General features: G+C 41.0%; 1 protein-coding gene across 1 annotated transcript in view; it reads right to left on the reverse strand.

Annotated features, from left to right (window-relative positions):
• Positions 1 to 5,110: 5,110 nt before the first annotated feature.
• Positions 5,111 to 12,859, reverse strand: part of LOC149459362 (interleukin-1 receptor type 1-like) — a 67,882-nt gene continuing 60,133 nt past the window's right edge. The window contains exon 11 of the mRNA XM_089681251.1: positions 5,111 to 11,916. Coding sequence (XP_089537377.1) covers positions 11,549 to 11,916 — 368 coding nt within the window. The 3' untranslated portion in view covers positions 5,111 to 11,548. The remainder of the gene's footprint in view (positions 11,917 to 12,859) is intronic.

Raw genomic sequence — 12,859 nt, forward strand, 5'->3', positions numbered from 1 at the left:
GTATGACCTCCATGATTTATAAGGACAGCAACAAGTCTTCTAGGCATGGAATGAACATGTTGGTGACATATTACAACATTTATCTTTTTCCATTCACACCATTAATGAAATGCAGCTCCCCAACACCAGAAGCATTCATGCAGCCCCAGAGAAGGGCGCTGCCACCACGTTTCACTGTAGGCACCATGTATTTTTCTTTGTACTCCTCACCTTCGCAATGCCATACAGTTGTGAAGCCATCAGTTCCAAAAACATTTATCTAAGTCTCATCTCTCCAGAGTCCCAGTAGTCTTCTTCTTTCTCAGCATGGGCACTGGCAAATTCTAGGTGGGCCCATTGTGGAAGGGGTTTAGGAGAGGCTTCCTTCATGGACGACACCAATGCATTCCATTCCTCTGCAGTGTACGCCGTATCGTGTCACAGGAAACAATCACCCCAGTTTGGCTTTGTACTTCTTTAGCTAACTGCAGTGAACTTGTATGGAGATTTTCTTAAACCCTTCTCATCAGAAGATGCTCCTAACGAGGTGTTAACTTCTATGGACGGCCTGGACGTCACTGTGAGATGGTTGCAGATCCATCTTTGTTAAATTTTTGTATCACTTTTGCTACAGTATTCTGACTGATAAGTAAAGCTTCGCTGATCTGCTTGTAGCCTTCACCTTTCTTGTGTATAGAAATTATTTTCTTTCTCAGGCCTTGTGACATTTCTCTTCCATGTGGTGCCATTGCTGACAGCATGAAATGGGAAGGCGTTTGTCTGCTGGACACCTGTTTAATAAACAATTAGACTCACCTGTTGTTGAATTCTTGTTAATTAGGATTTTGTTGTTTAAAATTTAGCTTTTATTGGGGTGTATTCATTTTTGCAACATGTTCTTGAATGAATTTGTTAGGAAAAATACATTTTTGTGCAAATGAACAAATCTTGTTTGCAATCAAGGCCCGCACTTGTTTGAGTATTTTGTAGTATAAAAAATGTTGATTCTGAAAGAAAAGAAAAGGTTTTCTGACAAATCTGTTGGGTTGTACTCATTTTTGCTGAGTACTGTGTGTATGTATATATATATATATATATATAAATATATATATATATATATATATATATATATATATATACACACACACACACACACACACACGCAGTATATGATACCTTTTGTGTTGTAATCACATGATCTCTGTTTTCAACTGCAAAAGGGGCTTAGGCCCCGTTCACACGTTCACGACGTATGGTGTCCTGGGGTATTTTCTCCCAGATTTGGACCAGGGCATCACTGAGCTCCTGGACAGTCTGAGGTGCAACCTGGCGGTGTCGGGTGACTGAAACATGATATTCCAGAGGTGTTTTTTGGATTTAGGTCAGGCGAGCGTGGGGGCCATTCAAAGGTATCAATTCCTTCATCCTCCAGGAACTGCATGCATATTTTTGCAACATGAGGCCAGGCATTGTCGTGCACCAGGAGGAACCCAGGACCCACTGCACCAGCATAAGGTCTGACAATGGGTCCAAGGATTTCATCCTGATACCTAATGGCAGTCAGGGTGCCATTGTCTAGCCTGTAGAGGTCTGTGTGTCCCTCCATGGATATGCCTCCCTAGACCATCACTGACCCACCACCAAAACTGTCATGCTGAACGATGTTGCAGGCAGCATAATGTTCTCCACACCCATTCACGTCTGTCACATGTGCTCAGGGTGAACCTGCTCTCATCTGTGAAAAGCACAAGGCGCCAGTGGTGGATCTGCCAATCCTGGTGTTCAATGGCAAATGCCAATCGAGCTCTATGGTGCCGGGCAGTGAGCACAAGGCCCACTAGAGGACGGCAAGCCCTCAGGCCACCCTCATGAAGTCTGTTTCTGATTGTTTGGTCAGAGACATTCACACCAGGGCTCATACTGTTCCTCCTTCCACAAAGGAGCAGATACCAGTCCTGCTGATGGGTTAAGGACCTTCTACGACCCTGTCCAGCTCTCCTAGAGTAATTGCCTATCTCCTGGAATCTCCTCCATGCTCTTGAGACTGTGCTGGGAGACACATCAAACCTTCTGGCAATGGCACATATTGATGTGCCATCCTGGAGGAGTTGGCCTGCCTGCGCAACCTCTGTAGGGTGCAGGCATCGCCTCATGCTACCAGTAGTGACAATGACCCTACCCAAATGCAGAACTAGTAAAAAGCAGTCAGAAAAGATGAGTAGGGAAAAAAATGTCAGTGGCCTCCACTTGTAAAACTACACCTGTATTTGGGCTCATTTTTGCTCATCTGGTGCACCTGTTAATTTCATTACACAAAAGCAGCTGAAACTGATTAATAACCCCCTCTGTTACTTAACTGACCAGATCAATATCCCAGGAGTTCAATTGACTTGATGCTCTACTTTTATTAAAAAGTGTTCCTTTAATTGTATATATATTTATATATACAGTGCTCAGCATAAATGAGTACACCCCTTTTGAAAAGTAAGATTTTAATCAATATCTCAATGAACACAAGAACAATTTGCAAAATTTTGACAAAACTGAGTTTTATAGAACATTTGTTTAGCTTATTACATGAAAGTAAGGTTAATAATATAACTTACTTACAAAATCTTCAGTTTTACTCAAATTAGTTGATGCAAAATTGAATACACCCCACAACAAAAACTACTACATCTAGTATTTTGTATGACCTCCATGATTTATAAGGACAGCAACAAGTCTTCTAGGCATGGAATGAACATGTTGGTGACATATTACAACATTTATCTTTTTCCATTCACACCATTAATGAAATGCAGCTCCCCAACACCAGAAGCATTCATGCAGCCCCAGAGAAGGGCGCTGCCACCACGTTTCACTGTAGGCACCATGTATTTTTCTTTGTACTCCTCACCTTCGCAATGCCATACAGTTGTGAAGCCATCAGTTCCAAAAACATTTATCTAAGTCTCATCTCTCCAGAGTCCCAGTAGTCTTCTTCTTTCTCAGCATGGGCACTGGCAAATTCTAGGTGGGCCCATTGTGGAAGGGGTTTAGGAGAGGCTTCCTTCATGGACGACACCAATGCATTCCATTCCTCTGCAGTGTACGCCGTATCGTGTCACAGGAAACAATCACCCCAGTTTGGCTTTGTACTTCTTTAGCTAACTGCAGTGAACTTGTATGGAGATTTTCTTAAACCCTTCTCATCAGAAGATGCTCCTAACGAGGTGTTAACTTCTATGGACGGCCTGGACGTCACTGTGAGATGGTTGCAGATCCATCTTTGTTAAATTTTTGTATCACTTTTGCTACAGTATTCTGACTGATAAGTAAAGCTTCGCTGATCTGCTTGTAGCCTTCACCTTTCTTGTGTATAGAAATTATTTTCTTTCTCAGGCCTTGTGACATTTCTCTTCCATGTGGTGCCATTGCTGACAGCATGAAATGGGAAGGCGTTTGTCTGCTGGACACCTGTTTAATAAACAATTAGACTCACCTGTTGTTGAATTCTTGTTAATTAGGATTTTGTTGTTTAAAATTTAGCTTTTATTGGGGTGTATTCATTTTTGCAGCATGTTCTTGAATGAATTTGTTAGGAAAAATACATTTTTGTGCAAATGAACAAATCTTGTTTGCAATCAAGGCCCGCACTTGTTTGAGTATTTTGTAGTATAAAAAATGTTGATTCTGAAAGAAAAGAAAAGGTTTTCTGACAAATCTGTTGGGTTGTACTCATTTTTGCTGAGTACTGTGTGTATGTATATATATATATATATATATATATATATATATATATATATATATATATACACACACACACACACACACACGCAGTATATGATACCTTTTGTGTTGTAATCACATGATCTCTGTTTTCAACTGCAAAAGGGGCTTAGGCCCCGTTCACACGTTCACGACGTATGGTGTCCTGGGGTATTTTCTCCCAGATTTGGACCAGGGCATCACTGAGCTCCTGGACAGTCTGAGGTGCAACCTGGCGGTGTCGGGTGACTGAAACATGATATTCCAGAGGTGTTTTTTGGATTTAGGTCAGGCGAGCGTGGGGGCCATTCAAAGGTATCAATTCCTTCATCCTCCAGGAACTGCATGCATATTTTTGCAACATGAGGCCAGGCATTGTCGTGCACCAGGAGGAACCCAGGACCCACTGCACCAGCATAAGGTCTGACAATGGGTCCAAGGATTTCATCCTGATACCTAATGGCAGTCAGGGTGCCATTGTCTAGCCTGTAGAGGTCTGTGTGTCCCTCCATGGATATGCCTCCCTAGACCATCACTGACCCACCACCAAAACTGTCATGCTGAACGATGTTGCAGGCAGCATAATGTTCTCCACACCCATTCACGTCTGTCACATGTGCTCAGGGTGAACCTGCTCTCATCTGTGAAAAGCACAAGGCGCCAGTGGTGGATCTGCCAATCCTGGTGTTCAATGGCAAATGCCAATCGAGCTCTATGGTGCCGGGCAGTGAGCACAAGGCCCACTAGAGGACGGCAAGCCCTCAGGCCACCCTCATGAAGTCTGTTTCTGATTGTTTGGTCAGAGACATTCACACCAGGGCTCATACTGTTCCTCCTTCCACAAAGGAGCAGATACCAGTCCTGCTGATGGGTTAAGGACCTTCTACGACCCTGTCCAGCTCTCCTAGAGTAATTGCCTATCTCCTGGAATCTCCTCCATGCTCTTGAGACTGTGCTGGGAGACACATCAAACCTTCTGGCAATGGCACATATTGATCTGCCATCCTGGAGGAGTTGGCCTGCCTGCGCAACCTCTGTAAGGTGCAGGCATCGCCTCATGCTACCAGTAGTGACAATGACCCTACCCAAATGCAGAACTAGTAAAAAACAGTCAGAAAAGATGAGTAGGGAAAAAAATGTCAGTGGCCTCCACTTGTAAAACTACACCTGTATTTGGGCTCATTTTTGCTCATCTGGTGCACCTGTTAATTTCATTACACAAAAGCAGCTGAAACTGATTAATAACCCCCTCTGTTACTTAACTGACCAGATCAATATCCCAGGAGTTCAATTGACTTGATGCTCTACTTTTATTAAAAAGTGTTCCTTTAATTGTATATATATTTATATATACAGTGCTCAGCATAAATGAGTACACCCCTTTTGAAAAGTAAGATTTTAATCAATATCTCAATGAACACAAGAACAATTTACAAAATTTTGACAAAACTGAGTTTTATAGAACATTTGTTTAGCTTATTACATGAAAGTAAGGTTAATAATATAACTTACTTACAAAATCTTCAGTTTTACTCAAATTAGTTGATGCAAAATTGAATACACCCCACAACAAAAACTACTACATCTAGTATTTTGTATGACCTCCATGATTTATAAGGACAGCAACAAGTCTTCTAGGCATGGAATGAACATGTTGGTGACATATTACAACATTTATCTTTTTCCATTCACACCATTAATGAAATGCAGCTCCCCAACACCAGAAGCATTCATGCAGCCCCAGAGAAGGGCGCTGCCACCACGTTTCACTGTAGGCACCATGTATTTTTCTTTGTACTCCTCACCTTCGCAATGCCATACAGTTGTGAAGCCATCAGTTCCAAAAACATTTATCTAAGTCTCATCTCTCCAGAGTCCCAGTAGTCTTCTTCTTTCTCAGCATGGGCACTGGCAAATTCTAGGTGGGCCCATTGTGGAAGGGGTTTAGGAGAGGCTTCCTTCATGGACGACACCAATGCATTCCATTCCTCTGCAGTGTACGCCGTATTGTGTCACAGGAAACAATCACCCCAGTTTGGCTTTGTACTTCTTTAGCTAACTGCAGTGAACTTGTATGGAGATTTTCTTAAACCCTTCTCATCAGAAGATGCTCCTAACGAGGTGTTAACTTCTATGGACGGCCTGGACGTCACTGTGAGATGGTTGCAGATCCATCTTTGTTAAATTTTTGTATCACTTTTGCTACAGTATTCTGACTGATAAGTAAAGCTTCGCTGATCTGCTTGTAGCCTTCACCTTTCTTGTGTATAGAAATTATTTTCTTTCTCAGGCCTTGTGACATTTCTCTTCCATGTGGTGCCATTGCTGACAGCATGAAATGGGAAGGCGTTTGTCTGCTGGACACCTGTTTAATAAACAATTAGACTCACCTGTTGTTGAATTCTTGTTAATTAGGATTTTGTTGTTTAAAATTTAGCTTTTATTGGGGTGTATTCATTTTTGCAACATGTTCTTGAATGAATTTGTTAGGAAAAATACATTTTTGTGCAAATGAACAAATCTTGTTTGCAATCAAGGCCCGCACTTGTTTGAGTATTTTGTAGTATAAAAAATGTTGATTCTGAAAGAAAAGAAAAGGTTTTCTGACAAATCTGTTGGGTTGTACTCATTTTTGCTGAGTACTGTGTGTATGTATATATATATATATATATATATATATATATATATATATACACACACACACACACACACACACGCAGTATATGATACCTTTTGTGTTGTAATCACATGATCTCTGTTTTCAACTGCAAAAGGGGCTTAGGCCCCGTTCACACGTTCACGACGTATGGTGTCCTGGGGTATTTTCTCCCAGATTTGGACCAGGGCATCACTGAGCTCCTGGACAGTCTGAGGTGCAACCTGGCGGTGTCGGGTGACTGAAACATGATATTCCAGAGGTGTTTTTTGGATTTAGGTCAGGCGAGCGTGGGGGCCATTCAAAGGTATCAATTCCTTCATCCTCCAGGAACTGCATGCATATTTTTGCAACATGAGGCCAGGCATTGTCGTGCACCAGGAGGAACCCAGGACCCACTGCACCAGCATAAGGTCTGACAATGGGTCCAAGGATTTCATCCTGATACCTAATGGCAGTCAGGGTGCCATTGTCTAGCCTGTAGAGGTCTGTGTGTCCCTCCATGGATATGCCTCCCTAGACCATCACTGACCCACCACCAAAACTGTCATGCTGAACGATGTTGCAGGCAGCATAATGTTCTCCACACCCATTCACGTCTGTCACATGTGCTCAGGGTGAACCTGCTCTCATCTGTGAAAAGCACAAGGCGCCAGTGGTGGATCTGCCAATCCTGGTGTTCAATGGCAAATGCCAATCGAGCTCTATGGTGCCGGGCAGTGAGCACAAGGCCCACTAGAGGACGGCAAGCCCTCAGGCCACCCTCATGAAGTCTGTTTCTGATTGTTTGGTCAGAGACATTCACACCAGGGCTCATACTGTTCCTCCTTCCACAAAGGAGCAGATACCAGTCCTGCTGATGGGTTAAGGACCTTCTACGACCCTGTCCAGCTCTCCTAGAGTAATTGCCTATCTCCTGGAATCTCCTCCATGCTCTTGAGACTGTGCTGGGAGACACATCAAACCTTCTGGCAATGGCACATATTGATGTGCCATCCTGGAGGAGTTGGCCTGCCTGCGCAACCTCTGTAGGGTGCAGGCATCGCCTCATGCTACCAGTAGTGACAATGACCCTACCCAAATGCAGAACTAGTAAAAAACAGTCAGAAAAGATGAGTAGGGAAAAAAATGTCAGTGGCCTCCACTTGTAAAACTACACCTGTATTTGGGCTCATTTTTGCTCATCTGGTGCACCTGTTAATTTCATTACACAAAAGCAGCTGAAACTGATTAATAACCCCCTCTGTTACTTAACTGACCAGATCAATATCCCAGGAGTTCAATTGACTTGATGCTCTACTTTTATTAAAAAGTGTTCCTTTAATTGTATATATATTTATATATACAGTGCTCAGCATAAATGAGTACACCCCTTTTGAAAAGTAAGATTTTAATCAATATCTCAATGAACACAAGAACAATTTGCAAAATTTTGACAAAACTGAGTTTTATAGAACATTTGTTTAGCTTATTACATGAAAGTAAGGTTAATAATATAACTTACTTACAAAATCTTCAGTTTTACTCAAATTAGTTGATGCAAAATTGAATACACCCCACAACAAAAACTACTACATCTAGTATTTTGTATGACCTCCATGATTTATAAGGACAGCAACAAGTCTTCTAGGCATGGAATGAACATGTTGGTGACATATTACAACATTTATCTTTTTCCATTCACACCATTAATGAAATGCAGCTCCCCAACACCAGAAGCATTCATGCAGCCCCAGAGAAGGGTGCTGCCACCACGTTTCACTGTAGGCACCATGTATTTTTCTTTGTACTCCTCACCTTCGCAATGCCATACAGTTGTGAAGCTATCAGTTCCAAAAACATTTATCTAAGTCTCATCTCTCCAGAGTCCCAGTAGTCTTCTTCTTTCTCAGCATGGGCACTGGCAAATTCTAGGTGGGCCCATTGTGGAAGGGGTTTAGGAGAGGCTTCCTTCATGGACGACACCAATGCATTCCATTCCTCTGCAGTGTACGCCGTATTGTGTCACAGGAAACAATCACCCCAGTTTGGCTTTGTACTTCTTTAGCTAACTGCAGTGAACTTGTATGGAGATTTTCTTAAACCCTTCTCATCAGAAGATGCTCCTAACGAGGTGTTAACTTCTATGGATGGCCTGGACGTCACTGTGAGATGGTTGCAGATCCATCTTTGTTAAATTTTTGTATCACTTTTGCTACAGTATTCTGACTGATAAGTAAAGCTTTGCTGATCTGCTTGTAGCCTTCACCTTTCTTGTGTATAGAAATTATTTTCTTTCTCAGGCCTTGTGACATTTCTCTTCCATGTGGTGCCATTGCTGACAGCATGAAATGGGAAGGCGTTTGTCTGCTGGACACCTGTTTAATAAACAATTAGACTCACCTGTTGTTGAATTCTTGTTAATTAGGATTTTGTTGTTTAAAATTTAGCTTTTATTGGGGTGTATTCATTTTTGCAACATGTTCTTGGATGAATTTGTTAGGAAAAATACATTTTTGTGCAAATGAACAAATCTTGTTTGCAATCAAGGCCCGCACTTGTTTGAGTATTTTGTAGTATAAAAAATGTTGATTCTGAAAGAAAAGAAAAGGTTTTCTGACAAATCTGTTGGGTTGTACTCATTTTTGCTGAGTACTGTGTGTATATATATATATATATATATATATATATATATATATATATATACACACACACACACACACACACACACACACACACACACACACACACGCAGTATAGGATACCTTTTGTGTTGTAATCACATGATCTCTGTTTTCAACTGCAAAAGGGGCTTAGGCCCCGTTCACATTGCAAGCACAATCGATTCCAAAATGCGGAACACATGTTTGAGTGCCAGTATTCCTAAAAGACACCTCAAACGTGGTTCAAAGAAGGCACAGAAACTACTTTTGGCCAACAAACTCTCATAGAGAAGCCCATTGACGTGAACTGGATGTAAACAGCACTTTCAAAATCACGAGCGTGAATGCTCATTCCCACAATGCGATATCTGAACAGGGCCTAAGAGAGCTGGGGGTGAAGACTGCAGGGGGCACGTGTCAACAGGAGGCAGAGAAACTGCAGAACACTGATCTTCCCAGTGAAGAGCTGTGCAGGGGGGCATGTCAGCACAAGTCTGACCACTGGATTACAGGCAGGCTGTGCTCCCAAGTAGAATGCAAAGAAGAAAACTGGCCATGCTGGGATGCATGTGCTTACATGCCTGGCGTGGTCAGTTTCAAATAGGAAAGTAGGGGGACTAGCAGGATTACCAGGTATTTTACGCAAAGGAAGAAATTCAAAGAGAACAGGATAATTTTTAAAACAAATAGCACAGACACATATCAGGATTATGAAATGTTGGGGTAACATACACATTAACTGAATTCAATTACCATTGATGCGAATCACTGCTTTTCTGACAATAAAAATACCAAGCTGCTTTGCACAACAGCACCATCTGCTGACCCAGGAATCACAACCCATACATCACAATTCAGCTAAACAAAATGCAGGAGATTGATCAAGTGGGGTGGTGAGACAGTTATGAGACCAAATTACTTTTAGATTACACTTTGATTCACAATGTACCTCTTCTGCTGAGGGTCAATTTTAGACAGAATTGGACCCTAGACAGAAATTAAAGTAGGGCAACATGCTGTCATCCTGCAGTGCTAGTGTGAATAGATATGTGGAAACTATAGAGAGGAAACAGACTCAAACCAAAATGAAAAAAATTCTGATTATTTTAAACACAAGAATGCAAATGACATAAAGCAAAAATAGGGCCACATGTGAAAACGAACTCCCTAACTATATAATGAGGAGAAAGGTAGATCAGGATCAGGTGGAAATACACAATACCAGAGAGCAAGACACTTCTGGAACAGGGGCTGGAACAGGTAGCAGGTTTAGGCATTAAGAGATTTACAGTATAAAAGCACACAGGTATAATATCCCCAGTGTGGCTCTAGAGGTGGACGAGATACACGCAGGTGGACACTGGAGCTACACCATTCAAGTCCCAGAACCACAATGCTACCAGCAGGTTGCCTGCATTAAGCAAGCCAGTAGTCTATTTCAATGGGTACGTCCTATTAAAATTGAATCATAAAGTTAACTGAAATTAATAAATGTACAACTGGGCTCCAATGGGAGCCAAACACATCAAAGGAGAGGAACCTGTTGTTCAATTACACTTTGAATGCATGACTGGAAGTTGTGTGCGGCTTGCATATTCATATTCATTGCATATTCACAGTAAGGTGGAGATGAAGAAGTCCGGAGCTTGGCTGGCACCTTTGGCTGAAGTGAGCAGCTTGGGGCTCGGGAGCAGTGAACTGGATCCATGACTGACTGAAGATAGCTGGAAATGTTACTTGGGTATATGTATGTAAATTAAAGGAGGTAGATATACAATGGCTGCATTTGTAGAGTTTCTCCTGAGCTAATAATATATTTCCTAAAAATGTTGGATCGTAGTATTGCCACTTGAAAATGTATTTTATCTATAAAGGTTAAGTTTAGTTACATTTTTTTTTTAAATCAGCTTCAGAGATATTACTTAAATTGAATAAAAAGTGTCCTTCGTGCTGGTGGCTGCTATGTTTGTTGAAATCTTCATTCCTCTGTTCACCCCAGATACCCATGCACCTGTGATCTTCTGGTGCTGCAGGGGTTAGTTTGAACTGCTGGACCTGTCACAGGCACTTGTCAAAAAAGTAAACTATGTACTATTGCTTCCTGCAATGAAATGGGGGATGGCGGAAGCACTATGAATGGGGGAGGCGGACTTTCCTTTCCTCCACCTCCATTCATAGTGCTTTTCATTGCGGGAAGCAGTTGTACAGCTTCTATGAATGGAGCACAGAGGTGGAAAGGGCAGGCATAGTTAGCACCTTTGATGAGTGCCTGTAACAGGTCTAGTAGCTTGTATTAAGCCCCACAGCACCAGAAGATAACAGGGGTATCCAGGCAGGCAGAGGAATGAACATTTAATTTAAAATTTTGAAGAAAATATATTTTACTAAACTTAAGCTTTGATAAATGCCAGTTGAAGGTTTTATACTGTATTCAATAATGTGTCCATGTTTTGAAGAACTCTACATTTATATTGTAACTAGATGTCAGAATTGTCTTAGTTTATACAACATAATGTCATCCTCAAAACTTCTCTGTGCATATGTATTCCAAATCTTTGTCAGAATGACGTGGAGCTGGAGGCATTCGGTATCGTATATTTTTCCAGAACCTTGATTTTGGAGATAGTGAAGCTTCTGTGAATGTTCCCTTCCATCGGACAACACCTTGTTTCTGTCGGATATATTGAATGGACTCCGGCATGAAAGTGCAATCTGTTATTTTTTCCATCTCAATCAGTATTACTTTTATTTCATTTCGTATTAAAGCATCATGCATAGCAATTTTTTGTTCAAAGTCTTCTCCAAGGTTTGTTTCACTGGAAACCTGTCCCATGACAATGATTAGTCTTCTACTTTGTGAAATGGCTTCATCAACTAGGTCTGCCATTGCTGTAATCATATAAAAAGGGAGTTTATTCATATAAAAATGATTTCAAAGCTGAATATTCAATATTTAAACAATTAGCTTTTAGTTCAGATTTTTGGCATATTAGGTCATTTTAGATTGTGATAGTCATGTATGGTATATACAGTATACTGCATATCTGTTCAATACATTCTCAGAGCATAGCATGCCAAATTCAAGAAAAGAACAATGAAATCTTGTAACTAAAATTGCTGAATGAAATATATAATACAGTTAACAGTCTTATCTCATTAACCTATTAGCAAGGGGGTTTATTTATAAAGGAATGGATTAGAATCACCATAGCAATACACCTACTTTTTAAATATATAATAAAAATATAATTTTCCTGCACATTAAAAAATCCAGGGTTGTACTTTACAAATGTGCTATTCACTTTCCTTGCTACAGGATTGTAAATCTGGGCAAGACAGCAAAGGGAAGACCTTTTTTTCAACAAAAAAGTTTTCATAGACTACAGCCTTTCCAACATCAACATATGGCAGAGCAGAGAGACTTAAACATTTCAGAATGGCTAAGCACATAAATTAGAAGTAAACACAGCTCACTGGAAGTATTGATAAAAATGTATCCTGGCCTTGTAATTCAATGGCAGGGCTTGCTGGAAAACATTCTGATACTGGAATACAATGTAGGTCAAGAAAGACGACAACAAAGGCTGGGTTTATGGCAAGACAGCATTAGTACTGAATACTATATAAGCAAGAGCACAAAAATTAAGATTTTAGTACTTACCGTAATATCTTTTTCTTTGGCCATTGAGAAACAAGGGAAATTAGAAACATTTGAGTTATACTGCTGCCTACAGGAAGCTGTGACACTTGCAAAAGGAAAAAAACAATCCAGCCCCTGCATAACCCCTCTTTTACCCAGCATGCATCAGTTTTGTGACAAATCAATGCCAAG

This window comes from Staurois parvus, unplaced genomic scaffold (assembly GCF_062004578.1).
Source record: "Staurois parvus isolate SC_StPar_1 unplaced genomic scaffold, SC_StPar_1.0 ptg000262l, whole genome shotgun sequence".
NCBI lineage: Eukaryota > Metazoa > Chordata > Amphibia > Anura > Ranidae > Staurois > Staurois parvus.